This window comes from Drosophila navojoa, chromosome 3, assembly GCF_054131105.1.
Source record: "Drosophila navojoa isolate 15081-1374.11 chromosome 3, UAZ_NAV_1.0, whole genome shotgun sequence".
In the NCBI taxonomy this organism is placed as follows: Eukaryota; Metazoa; Arthropoda; class Insecta; order Diptera; family Drosophilidae; genus Drosophila; species Drosophila navojoa.
The window spans coordinates 7,985,559-8,008,843 of record NC_142891.1 but is presented as its reverse complement, the minus strand read 5'-3'; the positions used below and the strand labels follow the sequence as shown (position 1 = coordinate 8,008,843).

Here is a 23,285-nt window from a genome sequence, read left to right as displayed (position 1 = left end):
AAAATAAATATTGGAAAATAAACATAATATAAATATTGTAACTTATTTTATTTAACTTCTATTTTTCAAAAATTATTCTTGAAAAGTATATTTTTACATCATGATTGTTTATTCCAAGAAAGAATATCCAAATAAATCAAATTTTTAATTCAATTACATATTATGCCTTTAAAATTTATATATTATATTATTCAAATCATAAAATGAAATATTAGGTAAATTCAAATACAATACAAACAAAATAAATATTTTTATTTATATATTTATAATTTTTTTATTTTATGTATATATATATATATATATATATAAATATATATATTTATTTTTATTTTTATTTTTTTCTAATAGTTTTAACTATCTACACCCTACAGAAATTATTTCCATCTGCAATAGATATACTTTTTTCGCAGCAAAACAAAAACCTAAAAATCGAAATAGAATAAAAATCAATTTATCTATTGTCAGCGTCCCACGCATTGGATTCGTGAGTTTCCCCATTTGGCCACCCCATTGCGAGACTTTGAGTGCATATTTCCGTTGCATTTGTCGCATCGGCGTTTTGTTTGTCAGCCAAAATGCAAATATCGCACTAAACATAAATCGAAGCATTTTCAATAAATCCCCAAAGTGTATCCCTCCCACCCATATCATTCCTCTGACTCTGCATGTCGCCCAGCAAAGTGAAAAAAGGAAATTGTCAACGATATCTGTGAGACAAGAGAACAGCGTGTTTCACTATTTGCAATTGAATTTGCTGCTGTTGATGATTTGACACATGCCCCCACTCCACACCCCCCGCCATCGTGAGTTCCTCCTGCTCTGGCAGCTGCAGCAGTTTATGGAATATTTGTGCAGCAGCAAATTTAGTTATAGCAAAACAAAAATTTATTGATTTAAAACAAAATTCAATTCAACTACAAATTAAAAAAAAAAAAATAATAATTTTTATTTCGAGTATTATTTTAGTTTCGGTTAGTCATCTTAGTTTTTCAAAACTGTTCACAATTAAAAAAAAAAGAAGTAAAGAAAGCCTTTAAGTCGCTCTGCAGTGCAGTTAGCGCCAGGCTGGAAAAGACGCACACATATGGAAAAGCAAACCGCGAAAAACCCTACCAAATGGAAAGCTGAGCCGTGTGGAAACTAACGTAACGGGTCTTTAATCTTCTTAAGTGCAGCCAAAGGCAGCTTTTCCTAGCTCTCTCTCCATTTATGCGCTATCAGCGGCGCAGCTGCTCGCCAACCAGACTGCATTGAGCTTCGCCAATATGGTTTATGGCTGAGCAGTGGAAAGTCTGTCAGGCCTATTTCTCTTTTCCTTTATTTTTTGGTATAGAAAGTTGAAAGAAAGTGCGAGATATTCACACTTTAAGAGAGACTTGAGAGATTGAAAGGATTTAGTTAGACAAACAGTAAGAAACGCTTTTCATGATATTACCTAGTGATATTTATATTTCAGACTATACCCAATATCTACTTTTCATGAATTCGGCATCATCTATATGCTGGCATTTATTTCTTTAACAATGAAAATTCAGAAAATTTGTCAAACATGATCAATTTCTTCTCAAAATAATAGTTTTTCACCCGACGCATTAGCCAACGAAAATAGATGGGATTCCGATCGGCGAATACGACCATTACGAATAGAAAGAATACCAAAATTTGGATGCACGTTATAAGCGTTCGAACAATGCTAGAGCCCCGGCTCCTTCTTTGAACTCTTAGCTCCGTTAGCTGGAAATAGCTTTGTTCTTTTGGCATAATTGCCAAATCGAATTCCCAACGAGTTCCAAATTTTGGATTTGGATTCATTTTTGCAAAGTTCGCAGTTCTGACGAGACTTGTCTCTGGAAATATCAATGCATGCAATTAATGGAGTGTGAAGTGAGTGGCTCATGAACGTACCTACCTCTCGAGGTCGCCTCAACCAGGCTGGGGAGCTCCTGTAGTACATTCCGTTCCTCATAGACCTGTACACTCATTGGCATCTCGGCAGTTGGTGGTTCGCTATGATCTGCAACCCGAGATCGAGGCGAAATGGCATTGACCACAGCTGTTCTCTTCTGCGGTTTATGAATTTCTACTGTTCGTACAACATCTGCAGAGCGACCGACTGGCCTCATGGCTGAGTCCTCAACAAGTTGGTTTCCCTCTTTTACTTGCATTTTCATACGACTCATAACCTGTACTGCTCTATTGCTCTTGATTACAATATTTTTCATTTTCATTATCAACATCTTGAGCTTAGTGAAAGCGCGTTGCTTCTTGGGCGATGCGCTCGAGTCTTTACTTTCCATCACTTCCTCGTTCATAAGTTCTTCATCTTCTGTGCCTAACAAATACTCCTGCTCTGCTTCCTCCGAATCGTCTTCTAACGAGTCTTCCTTTTCTCCGTTTGTTTCCTTTTTAGTTATCTTTACTTCAGATTGTTGTTGCTTTTTGCACTTATCCTCAACTTCTGTTTTCTTCTCAATCGATTTCTTAACTTTTTCTTTTGATTTCTCTGGTTTCTTGGCAGTCTTTAACTTCTGGTTTGTTATATCTGGCCTCTGCTGCTCATCCGTTTCCGTATCCATTTCCGTATCTTCTAGCCAATCATTGACTTTCACTTGTTTAATCTTTTCAATTTTAATATAATGCTGCTGCTTGCCCTTGTCTTTGATGTGTTTTCTGTTTTCAATCGGTTCCTTTTTTATAGCATTTAGTTTGGTTCTGGACTCATTTACCTTTGGATCTCTGATTTTAGGTCTAAAATCTTTATTATCGGCAGTGTAAGGTCTTGGAGTTCTATCTGGATCCTCATAGCTCTTCCATTTCGAATTTGCCACGGGCAATTTTTTGTTCATCTTATCGAGTTTAATACTTACAGCACTTTTCCAAACATTCGATGCGTTCTCGAGCTTTTTCTTGTTTATTCTCTCAGCTTGTCTCTCAGCCCTGTTAATTTTAGTATTATTTTGATTTGTCTTTGATTTCAGGTGCATCTTTAACTGCCCCATCTCTGCTGCATTTTCTCGTCTGCTCAATGCAGACAGTAACGTTTGCTCGTGGTTATAAACGATCTGCCTGGGCTTTTGCAGTGCAGTGGGTTCAGCATCATCAGGCCTGAAACTCTGTTTCTTATGATCGGCGAATATGTTTACTTTGCGCTTTGGCCTATTGCAGGAGCGCAGAACCTCTTGGGGGCTCAGCTTTCTACCTTGCAACGGTGATCTGGTTCTCTCGATGGACTTACACACCTTACGCCTATCCTTCACCTTCTTGACAAAGTTCTGTATTCGCTCGATCACCTCTTTGCTGTCGATTAACTGCACTTGTTCCGCATTGAGCAAGTTGTCCAGGTTCCGTTTCTTAAACTCTCCCGTTTTCGGCTGCTCGCCAATGTGGCGGAATGTGGAGGTATTCATGCTGCTATGCGGGGAACTGGCATAGTTTGGCGTTAGTCTAGACTCGACCACAGCCGGACTAACCGCACTGGGCTGAGGTGCACCCGGATAGCTGGGCCTGAAGAAGCTCTCCATTTCCATGCCCAGCTCCTCCTTGTACTTCGTCTGCACCCCGATCTGCTCGCCGTCGGCGACCAGCCAGTCGGTTTTGGACGTTCTGTACAGCTTGAATGTCTTCCTGTTGATGCGAGCGGCTATGTCCAGGAGCATGCTCTTTCTGGCCAATCCGTAGTTTTCGACCCGGCACGCAGGCCGCCCAGTAGATGAGCTTCGCCTCGGCCTCCCCTCATCGGACTTGCGTGCGCAACAGGCTATATCTCTCTGTATGGGAAATTTCGCGAATATTATATAGGTCATCTTCTATCAGTATATATATATATATCATCGATGCATACGAACCATAGTTTAGCATTTGTAATTATATAAAAAAAAATATATATATATAAATTGTTTTCTGTAATTTTTGACAGCTGTCCTCAGGATGATACTAATAAAAGTTGTTTAGTTTTTATGTTTCTTCATCATTTATTTGTCAACCGAATGTTGCCTGTTTTCCTGATATCAATATCAGAGGCTTTTTATCATTTCGCCATAATTGAAGCTTTAAGTTATGTCCGTGGATTTCATTTTGTTGGACGCACAGTTTTCGGCAATCTGTTGACGTTTTAATGCCACCGCCGTCATTGTTGTTGTTATTGTTATTGTTGTTGTTGTTGTTATTGTTGTTTTTGGCACTACAGCGTGGGCCGCCTATTTTGCCAACGCGCCACGCCCCCGCAAGTTCGCGTAATTTGTGCTCCACTTTGGAGCGTAAAACTTTCAAAAAGTCATCAAAAGTTTATGTGTAGCCAGGACCACCTAAGTCGGGACATGATTCCTTCCGGCCGTAACGTAGCCTTGTCTTGCATATGTTTTTCTTTCTTTTTTTTTTTTTCGTGGAATACCCATTGAAAGTCTCCTTTGAAGAGTATACTCGACGATTGGGAAGGTATGTAGAGCAAAGGTTTCTTTATTTTAGAGCTATTTTCTGTGCTATTATTAGAGAAGGGTTTATTGGTCTTATTGGAGCAGGAAAAACTTAACTTTTCCAGCTAGCCAAGTCTGGTCTTGTCAATAAAGTCATTTATAAAATCTCGTTTATTTTTAGGGGTTGCCAAATCGAACTAATTGAACTTAATCTAGACAAATCTGTCTGTCTTCACATTAAACTATTCCATAAGATGTTCCATCAAAATGTCAATGTTTTCTCTTTAATTAGTGAAGCCTTATTTTAACAAAATAAATCATATTTTTTACTTCTCTCTAAAATGTTGCATTTATTTTATTTTACTTTTATTTTCTTTACTGTTAAACCAAGCATAGGCATTAATACTTCTTTTAAAATGGGATTTGAAATTTTGCTCTGCTTTTACTTTGATAACTTTAATGTCTTATGTCTATCATATGCTTTTCAGTCACCTTATTTACAGCATATCTTCTAGTTGACTACATTTGTTAACTGTCTTGGCAAGTCGAAAATATAGTTGTTGTTATTGGTGTTGTTGTTGTTGTTTTATTAAAGCCTTTACAAGTTCATGCCAGTGCGCATAATTTTATGAGACGCGACTTTAAGCTCAACGGTCTTCGCTCTGCGCACTAATTAGCCAGCAGCAAAAGGAAAATGCACTAAAAGTAAACTGATTCGATGCTATCGAGCTGCCAGCCTTTGCAACATATACATATATATATGTATACATATATATATATGTGTATATATGCATGCGTATTCTCCAGTTGCTGGTCAGCGCCATCAGTTGGCGCTGCGCTTTGTATTTCTGCTTCGTTTGCGACGCGTTGTAATTGCAAAAGTTTATCTTTATCTGGGCCACGGCCAGCTCAGCAGTGCCGGCAAATGGTCACATTAAAGTAATTACATTCACCGTTCCAACAAAGCTTTCACAGCTTCTACTTCTGCTTCTGCTTCTGCTCCTGCTTCTTCTTCTTCTTCTTATTTTTCTTGCTTCTGCAGCATTCACAGCGCTCGCGTTAATTTGTTGCCCATGGTGAAAGAACGGTGAGTGCCATCATCGAAAGAGAGAGAGAGAGAGTGTGTGTGTGAGAGAGAGAGAGAGAAAGAGAGAGAGAGAGCGAATGAGCGAATGAGCGAGCAAAGAGAGTGTTAGTGTGCTCAACACAGCAAAGAAATCTGAGAGATTAGCCGGCTAAGATTGCAGCTAAGGCAACCAAACTGACTACAGTTGAGTTTACGCTTGGATTTCCACTAAAGGCGCGTTGAAATAATGCTAAATAGCGCCAACTCCACTTTGTCATGCCACATTATGCGCTCTATTCAAATTATACCAGATGTAGGAATAAAGGAACGACGTGGAGTTTTGTAGGAATAAGCTTGCTGCTAGATTTTAGAATATGTCTTAACATTAGAACAAATAGAACAATAATAGTTTTATTATTACATGGTATTTCATAAAGAATATATTATATTTTTATATATTTCTTTTGCTTTCCTAAAAAATAAAATATATTAAGAACACAATAAAAACACTTAACGATAAAAAATAACACTATATAAATAAATATTATATATGAAATATTAGTTATCAATTTTTAGTTCTCATCAATCACTAAATCGAAAATCCAGGTGCTGCAGCTAGAAGAAGTTATTGAAATCAAACGAAATCGAAATTAATATTTTATAATATTTTTATAGAAGACAAATACACATATAAGTTACATGTATAAAGTACGATATTTTCATTTTCCTTATTCGATTTTAAGATATCTATTTATTTATTTACTAACAAGGTAACTGAAGACGAAGCACTGTCAGCCTTCGGTTGGTAAGACATTCATAATATATATTTATAATTTCAATATAGTAACCACTATTATTACCATGGCCGGAATCTAATAAAAGCAAGAATATAACATGATTCTATGCTTAATTCTGTTCACTTGATCTTCTTGACAATGCATTAGATTTTTGACAAGATGAATTTCTAACAAAGTTAAAACTGACAAACACTTGAAGCTTTCAACATCTCAAACTTTGGGCTTTCATTACAATTTTATTATTCATATGTATATCCACCTGCTGCTTTTCCATATGCTAAAACTTTCAAATAACTAAAACGTAGGGAATATTTCAGTAAAAGTATGAACCTTTCTGTTCGATCCTCCCACCAGAAAAAAAAAAACTGTCGGTTGACTTGAAATCAGTTGCAAAAACCCTCGAGCCGTCACATCAAATAACGATTGCATGTCCATGCAACACTCAGCGCTCTGCGAGTATTTACTAATTCTTTTAGCTTTTGGCAGGCAAAAAAAAAGTGGAATAGAAGGCAGGAAGCGCACCGAGCTCTCACTTCCCGTTAACCGATTTGGTCAGATAAGCCGAGATATGGCACAGAGAGCGTGGCATGCAAAAATCGGTTTGGCTGCTGGCTGGCAGCGAAAGCAAACATTTTGTTTGTGCTAAAAATTTTGTGTGATTTCCCCACGGAAATTGATGATGGTGTTTGCTGAGTCGCAAACGTGTTGGAGGAGTTAAGCGCGATGGCGACGGCGACTGTGACGGCCAAGAGACCAAGAGCAATAGAGCCCACCTACAGTGAATTTGTCATTTCCAGTCTAAACGTGCGGACAAACAGGGGCGGGCGTGGTTTCGGCGGGCGGGCGGAGGCGGCTCCTGAATGGAGCATAGGGACAACTCGAGTCTGACTGCCCGCCTGCCTAGTGGCGCTCGCTACGTACGTTCGATGGTTCGTTTGTTTGCACGGATGTCAGCGCCATAACAACGAGCAGCGTGAGAGACCCAGCGCGGCCGAGAGAGGGGGGCATGCCGAGGGGGACAATTGTGGGAGTCGCAGTGCGTGTCGCTTTAACAAACCGGAAGTTACATGCGATGTAATGAAAAACGACAGAGCGGAAGTTGCAATGGGCCACCCAGTGTATACCCAGAATATGGCATACCATACATGGTATGGCCCAAACGCACACCCAGAGCGAGCGCCAGGCATGACCATGAGCAGAGTTCTGTGCGTAGTCTGCGGGGGATTCGAACTGAGCCCGGACTGGGGCGCTGGGGGTGCGCTGTGAGTGAGTTTGCCTTAACGTTCCTGGTATTTATAGACAATTGGTTCGTGATTGTTGACAGCGCACAGCGTCGCCCAGAATGCCATGAACATCGGCATGACCATTGCCCAGCTGACAACAGTAAAACCAGCAGCCCTTGCACACGCACACACACACAGACACACACTTGCACAGTCAACAGAGCTGTGCGTAGGCATTTGATTTGTTTTATTTTTGTTTTCCTTTTTTTTTTGCATGGCTCATAAAAATTCTACGAAATATGTTCGAGCCACGGCATTGAGCTGGCAGGAAATAGTGCGCAGTTCTCTGCTTTGTCAATTGATTTAGCGCTCGTGGCCATAGCAAATACGCAAAATTCCTTTAGACGGCTGTACCAAATGCAAAAAAATGAAATGAAGGAGGTAAAAATGGAAATATATGCAGGCGACAAACATATTTCCCGTTTCCTGGGAATTTCAGCTATGCCAGCGCAATAAAGTCTGTCTTTAATAAAGAGCGCAGCGTGTGCGATTTTTATGAGCTCCATAATTATAGAAACACAAATATATATGAGCCACGGGCACAAGCTGCATTCAAGTCGAGTGGAAAAAGTGGAATTTCTCTTGGGGCAAAAAGAAAATATAATTTTTTCAAATTTTATTTATTGCCTGGGAAGTAAGTCGTGCGAATTGCCGTAAACAAATTTTAATGAAAGTATAAATAATAGAGATAATGAAAATGAAGTTAGGCGAGATTGTTATAGTTGGTCATAGTCCACTATATAGTGAACCCGTTCAGGGTCGAAGAGCAACCCAATTATATTCTGTCAATCTCAAGCTGATATCTGAGTGAGCTGAGCTGATATCTGATTTTTTTTTTGTTCCAGGCCAAAACTTTTCAGAAAACATAAAGTTACCTGCCTCAACACGTTCCCAATGATCGTATCAACATACATTCTTAGGTTCTAGCGCGTTCCACCTTAGTTAAAAGCGTTATTTGTATACCAGATAATCATAAAGACAAGGGAACCGACGAAAATATATTCAAAATTTAAAATCTCTTATAATGAAATGTCTTAGCTTCATAAGGTTACCAATATAGACGTTGCACAATAAAAATAGACTATTTTTGTGAATGCAAGTTACCAATAATAAATATATTATAATTAAAAAAAAAAAATTATATAAAATATATTTTTAAATATAATATATATTATTAGAACATATAATTAGAGCATCAACAACATGCCACACATATTGAGCTCAATCATAATTAATATATACTTAAATAATATTTCAGTAATAATTAAACAACATTTATCTATCAATCTTCCTTAATTCTTGACAGCTAAAAAATAAGGGATCTCTTATGTCTCAACGTCTCTGATTGTATAGAGCAACGGCATTTTATAGTAACCTTTTCCTAAGCACACAACACATATTGCAAATGTAGAAAGAGGCATAGTTCTGACAGATATGAACTAGAACTACAGCACAAAGTTTCAAAATTCTCGTTTATATTTATAGAAAAGCTGAAAAAAAATCAAATTCCTAATTGTTGCTGAAAATGAATAAGCTCTCCACGTCGATTACCTGCTTTGGGGTAGACCGAACACACATGCTCCTGCAGGATCCGGCGGGCGTGCAAAACAAAGGCCTGTTCAGCATCATGGACTCGGTGCGTCCGAGCAACGGCAATACGAATGCGGCAGAGGTGGAGCGCATTGCGAGGAAGACACTGCTACAGATGCAGGATATGTGCCGCTTTGAGGATGTGGAGAATGTATTGAGGTTTGCGGTGCCCAAGGTGCTCTGTGACTTGCATGCGTACGAGCGGCTGACCGAGGAGGTGCGGGACATGAAGAAGACGCTCAACACCTACATACACCACTCCAAGGTGATGGGTGACGATGTAGCGGAAATATTTCTAGACTTGCACAATATCTATACCAAACTCGATCAGCTGGACAAGAATGCGCCGAGGATGCCGCGCGAGAAACGCGATAAGTTAAACAGGCGCTTGCGCGACGCTGAGCATTTCCTTGAGAATGCCAAGCACTTTATTATAAAACAAAAGAAGCACACGCCCACTGTAACGCCCACCATAACGCCCACCGTAACGCCCAACGTAACGCCCACTGTAACGCCCACTCCAACGCCAACAAGTTCGACGCATAGGGAACGCAAGCGCGAGAGGCCTGCCGACTCGACGCGACAAACACGATGTGCTGAGAAGCGGGCATTCCTCACGAACATGTTAGTGGCCAAGAAATCGGACTTCTCCATGGAGCTCAATCGTAGGAAAAACTATTTTTCGGAAGCCGAAAGAGTTTTGGGAAAAAAGAACAGCAATAAACATCGTGTTTCCTGAGACACTGGAAAGCAAAAGGAAAATTTTAGAGTCTATTAAATTATAAGCACTGTAAGAATTCAATTCGTCTTTAACGTTAGATAATTGCGATCGGCACTCATTCCAAAGGGCTTTGGAAAAGAAAAAAACAGCAATAACTATGGAGCTCCTTGAGATATATACACCAGATATTCAAAAAGATGAGGAAAATTTGTAGAATTTATTAACGTATAATTATTGTAAATATTTAATAAAGAAGATAAATATTGTAAGAATTAAATAAAGGTGTTAGTAGATAATTGCAATTGGGACTCATTCTCGGGGGTTTTGGAAATAAAGGAACTGCATGAGATATATACACCAAATAATAATATAATTATTATATAACTATATGTAAGAATTAAAGATGTTATTAAATAATTGCAATTGGCACTCATTCGCACCTCAAGTGAGTCAACATTTTGGATTAGTTCCGACTCACTAAAAGCAGGCGAAATCCAAAAATTGAAGCCCCGACTCAGGCACTGTGGCACAAGTGCAACACAAACAATGCCAAATGCTGTGGTAAACCACTCGAAAAAAAAAAAATACAAAAATACTTGACTGTGAAATGCTTTGATTGTTACCTGAAGTGTATCTGTATCTCAAGCTCTCTCTTTGTGTGTGTGTGTGTGTGTGTGTATTGGTGAATTTGCATACGAAACGTTGCCAAAGTGGCAACTCGATTGGCTTCCTGTTGAATTTGGGAGCTCTTCCATTCCATTACGTACTTCTTGCTGACAGCCACACGGGACAGAACAACACTTTAAAGTGTCTGCGTGTGTGCGTGTGTGCGTGTGTGCTTGTGTGTATTTGTGGCTTTTCCAAACTCATTTTCTTTGGCATTTTCATTCAGACTGCTAATCGCATTCGCAAATTTGAAAATCCAATGGAAAATCTTGTACTGTTTCAATTCTGGCCAACACAATTGGCTTTGTTATGACGAAATGGCAAAGAAATCAACAGCAGCCTCGACCAAATGCATCATGCATGGCATGCTGCATGCATAATACCAGCGAGGGTCTGCACAAAAATATGTGTATAACATTAACTCAAAGTCATATTGAATTTATGTTAAGTTGCTGAAAAAAGATTGGTAGTTGAGATAAAAAGTGTTGCTTTTGTGTTTAGACAGAGACACTATCTTAATTGCAATTAAATAAAAATATATAAAGTGAATTTCAGATATTGATATAATATTAACAAAAAAGAAAACAAAAGAAACAAAGAAGAAAAGAAAAAAAAAAAAACAAATAAAATAAATATAATAAATAAATTAAGCTCCAAGTTTAAATTATTCGGTTACGAATTTGTAGGATAATTCCCATTAAGTGCCATTAAAATTATTTTTAACTTTTAATGTATGTATCCATGCATTTTTTTCTTTTCTCAGCATACTAGAGTATAATTTTTTGTTCATAATTAATGTGATGAAGTTTTGTAGAATAAATGTCATTAAAATTATTTTTTATTTCCACATTTTTAGTCTATCCTACAATAATATGATAAATTATTTTTTATTTCCACATTTATTGTCTATCCTACAATAATATGATAAAATAAATAAATATTTTAAATTAAGCTACGAAACAGTTTTCTTTTAATCAATAAAAATTTGACAATGAAAGCAGAATTTTTTTATATAAATTTATTTAATATTTTTAAAACTGTTTTCTCTCTTTTCCTCTCTAAAATACTTTCAAATTCTTCTAGCTGCCCTCGAAGTTTTTTTTTTTAATTGTTGCCAGCTGCTGCTCAGATTGAATTCTTCCTTTGCTCGAGCTACGGGGCTTTTCAACAGCATGAGATATTGCGGCTGTCTGTCTGAATGGGGTTAATTCGATTATCGATATCAATAGCAGTAGCAGGCGATAATTGATTTTAGCAAACGCTGCAAACGATTAATTGAACGCAGACTTTGCCCAGAGGCTCAATGGACCAAGGGGACTACAATTGCTTTCCTTCTCCATATAACACACACATACACACATATACACATACACACATACACTCACTCACTCACATTTATTGCCAAACAATTGAAGCCCAGTGCTTGGGCTATTCCATTGTTGTCTTTTTTACTGCTGAGCTAGCCAAGCTGTATGTGTGTGTGTGTGTATGTGTGTGTGTGTGCACTCAAAATAATAGCACAGCACATAGAAGACAAGTACCAGGCTCCACTTTGGGGCGAACTCAGGCTTGACTCCAAGGCAGGCTTGGCCATTGCGCGAGGGAGGCGGTGGGCAGGAAACGGAAGGCAGGAGGCGGTCAGCAGGAGGCTTGACTGCAGCCTGTAATGGCAGCATTTACTCAATTTTAGTACATAGTAAACGTATTTCTTTTATGGCCCCGAGGTTATTTGTGCACTGCAGACTTTGCTGCGTTCTATATTTATTTTTCAGTGTCCAGTCGCCCAGTATTCGAGCTTCCCAACTCTCAGTTGCCAGTTCCCATTTACCATTCCCATTCTCATTCCCATTCTCATTCCCATTCCCATTCTCATTCCCATACCCATTCGTACACAAAGCTACTATATATCCTGACACAATATAAACGAACTTCGTTTCCTGAGTGGCCATTTTACTGAAAGGCTTTTCATATGTATGTCTAACCACCCATTCGCCTAGCCATTCACGTACATTCGTCCTTCCCGTCCCTCCCAGCCCACACTCAAAACCTTAGCAAATAGTCGCAATACAAAATATGATAAAGCACTCGCTCACATCGCTGGGGCAGATGCTGTTGTTGTTGTTGTTGTTGTTGTTGTTGTAGTTGTTGCCTTTGCTTCTGGTTTGCTTTTAATTGCTTTCAAGTAAACACTGAGAAATGCCCCTCGGTACATTCATAAATATAATTGCCAGTCAAAAGATGCGGGGAGAGGGCAGCCACAAAAGTTTTCGGATTGCTGGCAAATTTAAGGCCACGCCATGACTTAACCGAAAGAGTGTGTGTGTGTGTGGCTGTGTGCAAGTGTGTGTGTGCGTGATATAATTTAATAATGTTAAATATTAGTTTATGTATCTACAACCAAAGGTAATTATAATGTTCTATTGTTTAACAGGTATTAAAATAAAAAATCTTTTACATGATTTTCATAATTATTTATGTAATTTGAAATATTATTTGCCATTCGATTTACATGTTATTATTTTATTATTATGTATTTTATTATTATGTATCAATTGTAATACAATTTTTTTTAAATTATGAACATAATCTTTTGGAAAAAATTAAGCTTTAAATTGTTATAGAAAAAAATATACAGTCAAAAGACTCAAAGCGTTGGCAGCTGCATTAGGCCATAAATTTATGGCCCAAAAAGTAAACAGTAAATAAATGTTTATTGTTTTTGTTTCATTCGTTAGCTTTCGCAGCTCTTTTTGCAATAATTATTTAACGTTTTACATTGTTTAGTCGGCGTTTTTGTTTGCCTGCCCGTGTATGTGTGTATGTGTGTGTCGGTGTGTGTGTAAACCGGCTTTTGTTTGTTGTAAAGATTTAAAACGATTTGCATACTGTGCAAACGTTTCATGAATGATTCATGAGTATTACCCAAACAGATGCTAACAATGATTCGATTTTCTATGTCGGCAATGTCACAAGGACACGACTGGGAAAATATGATATATATATATGTGTATATAGAAATATATATACATATATAGGCATTTGGTACATTTAGCTGAAAGCCTGAGTATTTAAGTTACGATTAAAATATTAATACTTATTGATACGGAATTCCATTAATATTTAAAGCTCGCATTCGAATCAAATTCACATATATTTTATGTTGAAATTTAAATTTAAATTTAAATAAATTAATATGCGTGAGCTTAAATGTCAGAATATGTACATACATATATATAATTTTGTAGAGTTTGCTTAAGCACTCAACATATAGGATACACACACACACACATACACATTGTAAATAATGGTAAGTATTCAGAGTGAAGTTAGAGCGAAGTTAAAGATAAATATATTGAGATCTTATATATTCCATATAGAAACGCATAGCCTGTAAGACGACTCCAAATCGGGAAGCATCCTATTGCCAGGGCAATGCGCGCGACATGATGATGGAAGCCAAATCTTGGCTTTTCAGGAGAAATATTGGCGAACAGACGACATGGCTGTGCACGCAGAATGAAATGATTGCCATTCAGAACAAACACATTGACGAGCTGGGCATCAATATATCCAATTATAGGGAGCCCCATTTCGAGGCAATCGAACAGCCAGACCAGGAAGCAGCAAATGCAAGAGAGGTAGCCGAAAGAATACCATCTGCGGCAATCTTTGAACGTATTAGCGCTCAATGCCTGTACCAGGTCGTTAAGCTGAATCTAGCAGCGAACCCCTTGGATGATGTGATACGCATTTTATGGCCAGGCCTGAGGAGTCGTTCATTTCGCGAGCGATTGCACTGCCCTAAGCCAAACACAAAGATCGTAAAGACGCAAAAGTTGGACAAACTGCTAAATAGTCCACACGTTAAGCAGATAACCAGCCGAGAGGTGTTCGCCAGAACAAAAGTTGCCAATCAGCATCGAGTGCCGCCCCAAAGTCGAGTTGTTAAGGGAATACATCGAGTGGCTCGCAAGCCAAACCAATTGAAGCTCAACTGGCGCAGGAGAGACTCTCTGCCAGGTAGTTATGCTGTGATTAAACAAAAGTTTGAGTCCATAAAATGGCAAGTGCCATGCACAGAGTCCACGCAAACGGTGCACTGGGTCAGTGTGGAGAAACAAGAAATGCTCAGTCCGCAGCTGCCTCAAGTACAGCAAACTTCCACTGGCCATCGCATTGACTTTGAGCTGATTGAGCTGGAATCAAAAGAGCTGCTCCTCAGGGAAACTGTAAAGCCCGAGGCGCCTACAATGACAATTAACTGGAGCCGCTTGTGGATCTATGCCTTCTTCTTCTTTATATGCGCTGTGCTGCTCGTGTCGCCCAATATGATCGAGTCTGTGACCGAGAGATTGGACACACACCTCCAGATGTCGAGCTATCGACATGGGAATAGTAATTGTCAGGCCTTCAGTTCTTCTTTAATCAATCAATATTCTAAATTAGAACTGCATTTCATATGAGTTGTTATAGAATAAAGTACTTAGATTCGCAAATTTGTTTGCATATCTCTATCTTCGCATCTGAATCTCTCATCAAAATCTCTTGGAGGGCAATCTATTGAAAAAACGCTAGCTGAACGTGTCGTGACTATCGTGAGTGGCATTCGTTGGCATCGTGTCTTGTTTGGCCGTGCGCTGCTTTGTTCGCATAATGAGTCGCAAAGTCAAGTCCCACAGCCGCCGCATGGCAAATGCAAGTCAAACAAATTTAAGTACTTTTATGCGCCATAAGAGCCACCTGATAGAAATCTTTTATTTGAATAGGTCGCACCACCCACCCAACCACCCGAGCCAAGCAGCTAACCACCCGCTAAGCTACCTATTGCAACGCCTGCAGCGAGCTTTTATCTTACAGTCTAAATGCACTTTGCATATGGCGCTTTTTATTCGCTCTCTCTTTCACACATCTCTCTCTCTCTCTCTCTCTCTCTCTCGCTTATTCTCTTTAGGGCGCCTTTCGTATCTTTGCGCTTTGTGCGATTTATGAATTAACTTTTTAGAATGAAGTCAACTTGCAATACAAACACACATACAGACAGTGAAAGAGGGAGAGAGAGGGGCAGAGAAAGAGAGTGAGAAAAGACATGGCAAATCCTTACAAATGCTGGCAGACATATGTAAAAAAGCTGCGCTGCAATTGCACAAAGTGAAACGGGGTCCCGCAAGCCCCAGCCTCTGCTAACGCCCGCCCCCTCTCTCCCAATAAGATTTTGTAAATGGCGTATAAATAATAAAAATAAAAATAAAAAAAAGCCAGCGTGCAGCGTGGAAATTTTTGCAGATTGCTTGAGCGCTGATAAATGGCAACTTCTTTCATGTCTTTGACGCGATTTCTCAACAATTTGAAATACGAGCCAACCTCTCGCTGTCTCTGTCTCTGTCTCTCCCTTGTAGTCCCACCCATTCTCCCACTCTTTCTGTCGCTCTGCATTTCATATTAGTTGAACTTTTGTGCATGCCTATAATTGAAATGCCGTTCTCACTGACTGACTGACTGACTGATTGACTGACTGACTGACTGAATGACTGACTGACTGTTTGGCTAACTGTCTGTCAGCTTGCCAGTGAGTGAATGACTTGAGTTGCTTTTGGCTTTGCGTTTGTTTTGACATAATTTCCACTTGCCTGCAAAAAGTGCCTGCATTATGTATAGCATCCGGCCATATTTGCTGATTGCATATAGATAGAATTTGTCTTACGTGTTTACCGAGCTGAGTCTTTGGACCTGCACTGACATGCAGCACTGACATGCGGCTGCATGTTTGCGTCTGTGCGTCTGTATTTCTCTGTAATGCGGGCAATTGTTTTTTTTTTCCTTTCTTCTTCTTCTTTTTGTTTGGAATAAAACCAGATATCATTCTCATGTGAATGGCAAATGCATCAATGCGTAGCTAGATATCTACGCTGAACTAGTTCATTGCTATTTGAGAGCTTTTAATATTTAACTCACATATGACAAATGCAGCCGAATGGCGCTTTGATGCGAATTCTCTGTTTGCCGAGAATCCCTGGAACCTTGCGCAGCTGTGCCACTACATTGAAATAGTTTGCTAAGCCACAAATGAGCTGCATTTTTTGCAGATCTGAACAAAGAAGACACTCTATAAGCGTTTGCTATGTGATGCTCAAATATGCTGATTTATTTGGGTTGTTTATAAGCGTTTTAAATTTTGTTAGCTAGTGGGAGTATTTCCAACTATCGACTGATGAAATAATTGATGTCTTCAACATCATGTTTGGTAATAAAAAAATATCTATGCTAAAATTAGTTTTGTTAAATATTTTTCAAATTTATATAGTCATTGATTACTCAGTAATTAAAATTATAGATTTTAATATATATAAATTTTAAAATAAATATACCTTAACTTGCGTCGATTCAAAAGTATAAGGCCTTTGATTCAAGTCAATAATATTATTTAATAAAATAATTTAAATTTAAAAAATATATTATCAAAGACTTCACTTCTTAAAATATCTGAAATCTCGCATTATATAATATTGATATTTGTATTGACGAAAATTGAACTTTTTGCAGTGGAACTTTACTTTGCAGTAGAACTAGTTCAAGTTCTAAATTCATAATGAAATTAAGCCAACTTTGATGGTGAATGACTGTTAATGACATTAAAATAAACAACATTTGGTGCAAAGTTTTTATGTTCATTCCATTCAGCAACACTCGTAAAGCCAAATGAATTGCGTGAGCGATTTAATCGTGAGCTATTTTTGATATTGATTCCGCGTCATGCAAGGCACTTAGTTTGCGACTTCAACAGCTGCAGTGATAAGAATGCGATGAGATTGCAATAATTTGAAAAGTATTTGCTCGAGTCGCTAATATTAATTTGCCCAACTTTGCGCAAAGTACAAAAGTCATGCCCACAAAAAAAAAAAGAAAAAGAGAAAGAATATCTTGTATATGAAACGGGAGAAAGAGTGGCCAGAAAAAACTCTCAAGAGTCATAATCATTGTGGTGCAGAGCGTGGAAGACTCACGCGAATGTCAAAGTTAATGCGCTTCAATGTCAAATTGAGAATAAAAAAAAAAAAAAAAGTAAAGAAATAAAGAAAAAACAGGCAAATAAATCTATGGACTAGCAGCAGTGCTTGATTTGGCCAGGCCTTAAAGAGTGTGAGAGCGAGAGAGAGAGAGAGAGAGGGAGCGAAAGAAACAGAAAACCAACGACTAGACGTTTTATGGCTGTCATTGTTGAGCATTCGATTTGAGCCAAGAGGGTACGTGGTTCAAACTCTCTATTGAGAGTGGGGCTTTGTCTTTGTGTCTAGCGGTTAAGTGCTTTGACGCCTATGGCCTCACCCAATGCACAAACAAAAGCGTCCTTTGACGCGTCTAGCTGCTTATCCTTTGTCATTTTTCGTCTCTTCTCATTTTGTTGTTCTTCTCCATTTTTTTATGGCAAAGACTAAACATAAAAATTATGTTGCAGTGGTTTTTATTTATGACGCGAGTATGAATTGCTCTTCTCTGCTGCTAAGCTCAAATTTATGTCTCTATTGTTTTAAGCGCATTGCACAACATGAATCAATGATGTGTGATAGACACACACACAAATAGAATATATTTATGTATATATTTATACGCATATGCATATGGTATTTATATCTGCATTCTAATTCAATAAGCAAGCTATTCAATAAAGCCGCATCATACTATAACTCATTAAATATTGCCTCATATGGATAATAAATTGTTTCGCATTTGGTTTATTACACTCGCAGGCCGCAGGCAAATAGCATTATTTCGATCTGTTATGCTGTTAATTGTAATGCATGCCAGGATTTTATGATTGAAATACACATAAGCTGCTCAGCTGTAGATAATTGAACTGTTCATAATCAATATTCCGTGTGGCGCAATATTAAGAAATAATAATAGTATTAATATAGACGAATTAAAATCGCAATAGATATGTAGATGAATATCCATATAATGACATTTAGTGATAAAAAAAAAAAAAATATATATATATATATACATAAATAGAAAACAAAATAATAATAATTATATTATATTAGAGAGGTGGTAGTAGAATAGAAAAAACAATAAGAATGAGAAACATATGAACGAGATGCAATAAAATCAGATCAAGGAAAAGAGAAGAGAAGAGCACCAAGTATAGAGAACAGGAAAGACATTTTAAACGAAACGAAACGATAGGAATGGAACAAAGAACAAAAGAAAAGAGAAGCAAAGACCACAAAACAGGAAAGACAGAAGATTTGGAAAGAAACGAAATGAACGGAATGGAGAAAAAGCACTGGAGAAGACTTCGCTTAAGAAACGACACAAAACGAAACGAAAGGAAAGGAACGGAATGAAGAAGAGCACGAGAGAAGGAAATCTAGATGATTTAAAGACTTTTTATTCGACCAAGACCAAGAGGTCTGAGTAGCTATTCAACTCCTTGAATGTGTTCCCCAAAGCTTCACATGTCATAATAGTTTCCTACTTTGAAGAGCTCTGCTAGGAAAAACAGTATCAAAATCTTTCTACTCATTTCCATTCCTACTTTCGGAAATATTTTCGTATTTTCATCGTTGTTTTTGTTTTTGTTTTTTTTTTTTTTGTTCTCTCACTTCTTTTCTCGCTTTGCATATTTATTTGGTCTTTCGGCACACACACACATATATGTTTATAGGAGGCCATGCTAAGTGCTGCCTGCAACTTGGTTAGCTCTGTTTAATGAACTGTACATGAGGAAATTATATTTTGCCCAGGCAAGCCAGCAGCCAGCAGCCAACAGCCGACAGCCAAGAGCAGTACAGATACAAAGAGTGAGGGAAGAGTGTGTCACGCATAGATACAGATACAATCTCACATGCTATAGAAATGCACAGTTTAATTTTTGCTTGTCAAGCTTAATTTGCGCTTGAATGCATTGCCTGTCTGCGTGAGTGTGTGTGTGTGTGTGTGTGTGAGGATTGCATGCACGAATGACAGGACACGGCAGGCGATGCCACAAGAACAAGAAGAAGAATACGAGGCAACAGCAGCAAGGCGACTCTATGCGAGAGCCGGACGAGAGAAGTTGTTCGCTCCGTCAGCATTTGTTAGAGAATGTTGTCATTCGGCTGGCATGACAGCAATATAATTACAGTGAAGACTGCTTATGAGTAACCCAAATATTCTTAAACAGGTCGAATCGATCGTGTTTGTTTCTAAAGTCCGATAACTATTCCTATGAATTTTTATCGATTAAAAACCTTGAAAACAAAATTATATCTCTTTGAATTGTATTCGCATTTGCAGATACTGCTTTAACTTTTTATTTATTTATTTATTTATTTATTTATTTATTTATAGTTATTTTAATTTTTTAAATATTTTTTTTTTGCCATATTGGATTTGTTTTCACTTTGATTTTTATTTTTGTCATGCCAAAACTGCTGCTATGAATATAAAATAATTATCAAGTAGACCTTTTGCAATAGTCAACGCTCCAGAGCAACTGCACAGGACCTTGCATGTCTCGCAGGCTATGCTTTGACTCACTGCGGAGGCTCGAAAAATTGCATGACATTTGCCGTCACTGCTACCAGAGCATACAATATCCGACAATTCACCTAAAATAACATAGTTTACAAAATTAAAATTAAAAAATTTATATACACATATTTGTTTATTTTTAGATATATTTCTCTTTATACATTTATATGCGAAATTACCAGATATTTTGTGACCGGGAATCAGGCACTTTTCCAACACTGGATTCGGTATATCTGCAGGGCCCTTAGGTACCACTCTTCTTTTATCCCTCCCTTCCATGGAATCGAGAAAAGTTTCGTTTACTGTACAACTATCCAACATGGGACAGTCAGCGCATATATTTGTGGATTGGCTTTTCGCAGCTGTGAAAATTTCGAGCATTCGCTACAGATCTTAACATAGATGTATATTTATATTGTAGTTTAAACCTTTTATAAGGTTGCTTACGTGAACTTAGATAGAATAATGAACAGCCAAAATAAATAATTACAACTGTAAATACTTGCATTTTAGAATTGAAACAGAAAATATTTAATATGAGAATTGAAGATGAATAAAAACTCTAAGAAACCTATTATTTTTCTTTTATATTTCGAAACAGTTTGCTTGTAAAGGCTCCAAATTTGATTATCATTTGCGTATAATTGTATGAATAATAATTCTGTCTTTTATCAGGGTTTCATTATGCACGAGGTGTGGACACTCTTGGAGTCTTATAATTACACGTATGGCTTACGGGCGCAATTCATAAATTATTTTTTTGGTTTTATTTAAAATCGTATTTTTTACATTTATATATACATTTTCATTTATTTATAAATTAATTTTTGTAGTCGTTATTATTATTATTATACTATTTCTTTTTATTGTTATGGTTTTATGATTTTATATTTTTATGCATTAACTTAAATTATTATTTTTTTTTATTTTTAAATTTATTTAATTATTTATGCTTTCATTTATGTATATTTATGAGTGTGTTGCACCCTTGAGTCATAGCAGTTGATTCAATTTTCCCCTATTTCGGTCATATTATTGAAATTGATGAGCCTTGCGGTTGAGTTGAGCCAGTCGGCTTACTTTAGTACCTTTGGCTAAGTGCAAAATGCGGCACGACCCAAACGGAAGTGGGGCCTAACAACCTCTACTTGATAGGCTATTAGCGATGCCGTCACGACCAGAGGAGAATAAGGCGAAATAACGCTAGCCACTAATGCGCATTGATTTTCACATTTCCACTGGCGTCATTTTGCATTGTTGTTGCTACTGCTGCTATTGTTGCTGTTGTTGTTGTTGTTCTTGTTATTGGGGCTGATATATATTTTTTCCTTTTGTAGCATCTAATGGCAGCGGATGTGGTTAAAAGCATTTGCCCAGCTACCTTTTACATAGACCATTAAATTTGCATTTGACGCTGACTGGCTCTGTTCTCTGTTATATGTATATAACAAGAGAAGTAAATCAACTTAAAGAGAAGTTGAAAACATCTATTTAAGCAGGCAGTAGCAGACAATGACTGTCGGAATAATTGGCATATAATGGTACTTGGAGCAAATTTTTCTATAAATAAAATTGCAATAAAAATATCTAGCTTTTTAATAACGTTGCATTCAAGCCGTCTTTTATTGAATGAGAATATTATGAGAAGGAAATGAATGAGTAAAATTTCTCATTCATAGCTGGCATCACTTTAAAGGCATGAAAAACATCAATCGGATATTTAGTATACTTGAATGATATGATATTTGTTTTGCATATTAGATAACTTCATAAGTGGTATATGTAGCTCTCGTCTCATGCTGCGTATTGTATATTTGTCTCACACTCTTTCATTTCTTTCTTAGTTTGATATATATTTAGTAATATTCCAGTTCTATGCACTCGTAAGCCAATGGAAATCAATCAAATGTGCGCAGTTGCTGCAGTCAGGCATGAAATTGAATACGCTAAATAGCTATGAAATGCACAGCTTTAAGGGACTTTTCAAAGGATTGCCGTGCGAGTGTGTGACTTTTCAAAACCAGTACAAGTGTGACAATCAGGCAACGTATCCTCAACAACAGCAACACTTGAGACCAACAACAACAACAGCAATATGAGAAAAAAATGCGCAACGTTCTTTGTGGCGCATTAAACGCAAAGATGTTGAAGCGCCATTTGGAGAGTTCTCTGGCCAGAAGCTGTACGTGATTTTATCAAAGAAAAGCAAAATATAAACCGCTTGGCCCCTCCCCGCCGCATTGCTAGCACATTTCGCCCATACCAAGCGGTACGCTTAGCTGTCTGTCTCTTGGCTGAAGCGAAGCCCGGCGGCTGCGTCAAAATATGCCGCAATCAGGCTGCAAAACATTTTCATTTATATTTAAATACAAGAAAAGCAGCGCCAGAGATGCGAACGCGTTTTCGATTATGTTTAGATGGCATGTGTATTTTTTTTTTTTTTTTTGGTCGAGGGTGGACAGCTTATCGACGCCCACGCACAAGCTGCCAGAGGGGAGAGGCGAGCGACAAAGAGGTGGGGGCGAATGGCAGCTACTCTATCTGACTGGGATGCGGGCGCCATATTTATTGCGTGCCATGATTTATTATAATTTTATGCATGAATCTGTGCAAAGTGGTGGGCGTGGTGCTAGGTAAAATGAGCTCAGTGGCCAACCTTTTGACATTGCCAAATGAAAGTTGCCTCCAGCTGCCCTCCCCCCTCCACCCTACTTTTTTCCGCTCTATTTACTATCGCAGTGAGCAGCATATTCATATGGTTTCTGGTACTCTTGTCACAATGCTCGTCAAATCTATTGTGAACATCAAGCAATTCGCTGCATAGTTTTTGATGAGAATTTTAAGTTAGATTTTTTACTATGAAATGGTTTTAAACATTTGAATGGTTGATAATTTTGTTGGCAAAAATATTATAAATCTTAAACAGGTTTTTCAGATTCGAATTTACTAATGCGTAATTAAATTTTGATTACATACATTAGTATTTACCTAAATATTATAGCATATATAATCTATTCATTTGCTGAAATAAAATATTATATATAATTTGCATCAATTTTAGGGTATGCATTAATTAATATAATGCAACTCTCCTTATCTGTCTCTGTCTTGCTTCATATGCACTTCATTCACATAGTATACACTCGCGCTCTCTCTTTATCTCTCTTTTTCACACACTCTCTTTCTCTGTCCCTCTCTCTCTCTCTTTCTCACAGAGTAATCTTTTAGTTTATTAAA

The 23,285-nt window shown here is 37.7% G+C and overlaps 3 protein-coding genes and 1 long non-coding RNA gene across 5 annotated transcripts; 2 read left to right on the top strand and 2 right to left on the bottom strand.

Moving 5' to 3' along the window:
• Window positions 1–1,507: 1,507 nt before the first annotated feature.
• LOC149091671 (uncharacterized) lies at window positions 1,508–4,316 on the bottom strand. 2 transcript variants are annotated; one of them, XM_089258129.1, is made up of 3 exons: window positions 3,846–4,316; window positions 1,910–3,767; window positions 1,508–1,847 (listed from the first exon to the last, which is right to left on the bottom strand). In XM_089258129.1, exons 1-3 carry the CDS (start codon window positions 3,846–3,848, stop codon window positions 1,510–1,512), a joined length of 2,199 nt encoding a protein of 732 aa, XP_089114255.1. In that variant the 5' UTR covers window positions 3,849–4,316; the 3' UTR covers window positions 1,508–1,509. The 2 variants fall into 2 exon arrangements, with proteins under 2 accessions (XP_089114255.1, XP_089114256.1); XM_089258130.1 differs by having other exon boundaries at window positions 1,906–3,767; window positions 3,846–4,314.
• Window positions 4,317–8,879: 4,563 nt separating this feature from the next.
• Window positions 8,880–10,150, top strand: LOC108658598 (uncharacterized). Its single transcript, XM_018111259.3, has one exon. It carries the CDS (start codon window positions 9,084–9,086, stop codon window positions 9,885–9,887), a length of 804 nt encoding a protein of 267 aa, XP_017966748.2. The 5' UTR covers window positions 8,880–9,083; the 3' UTR covers window positions 9,888–10,150.
• Window positions 10,151–13,708: 3,558 nt separating this feature from the next.
• On the top strand, window positions 13,709–15,022 carry LOC115563282 (uncharacterized). Its single transcript, XM_030386019.2, has 2 exons — window positions 13,709–13,842; window positions 13,913–15,022. Exons 1-2 carry the CDS (start codon window positions 13,840–13,842, stop codon window positions 14,996–14,998), a joined length of 1,089 nt encoding a protein of 362 aa, XP_030241879.1. The 5' UTR covers window positions 13,709–13,839; the 3' UTR covers window positions 14,999–15,022.
• A 4,925-nt stretch (window positions 15,023–19,947) lies between these two features.
• On the bottom strand, window positions 19,948–20,607 carry LOC149091670 (uncharacterized). Its single transcript, XR_016196617.1, has 3 exons — window positions 20,496–20,607; window positions 20,228–20,410; window positions 19,948–20,125 (listed from the first exon to the last, which is right to left on the bottom strand). It is a non-coding gene; the product is annotated as an uncharacterized LOC149091670 (long non-coding RNA).
• Window positions 20,608–23,285: the final 2,678 nt, after the last annotated feature.

Coding starts and splice junctions, on each gene's coding strand:
- LOC149091671 (XM_089258129.1), bottom strand. Junction 1,848..1,909: donor GGTTGAGGCGACCTCGAGAG/GTAGGTACGTTC, acceptor TGATATTTCCAG/AGACAAGTCTCGTCAGAACT.
- LOC108658598 (XM_018111259.3), top strand. CDS start 9,084: ATGAATAAGCTCTCCACGTCGATTACCTGCTTTGGGGTAGACCGAACA.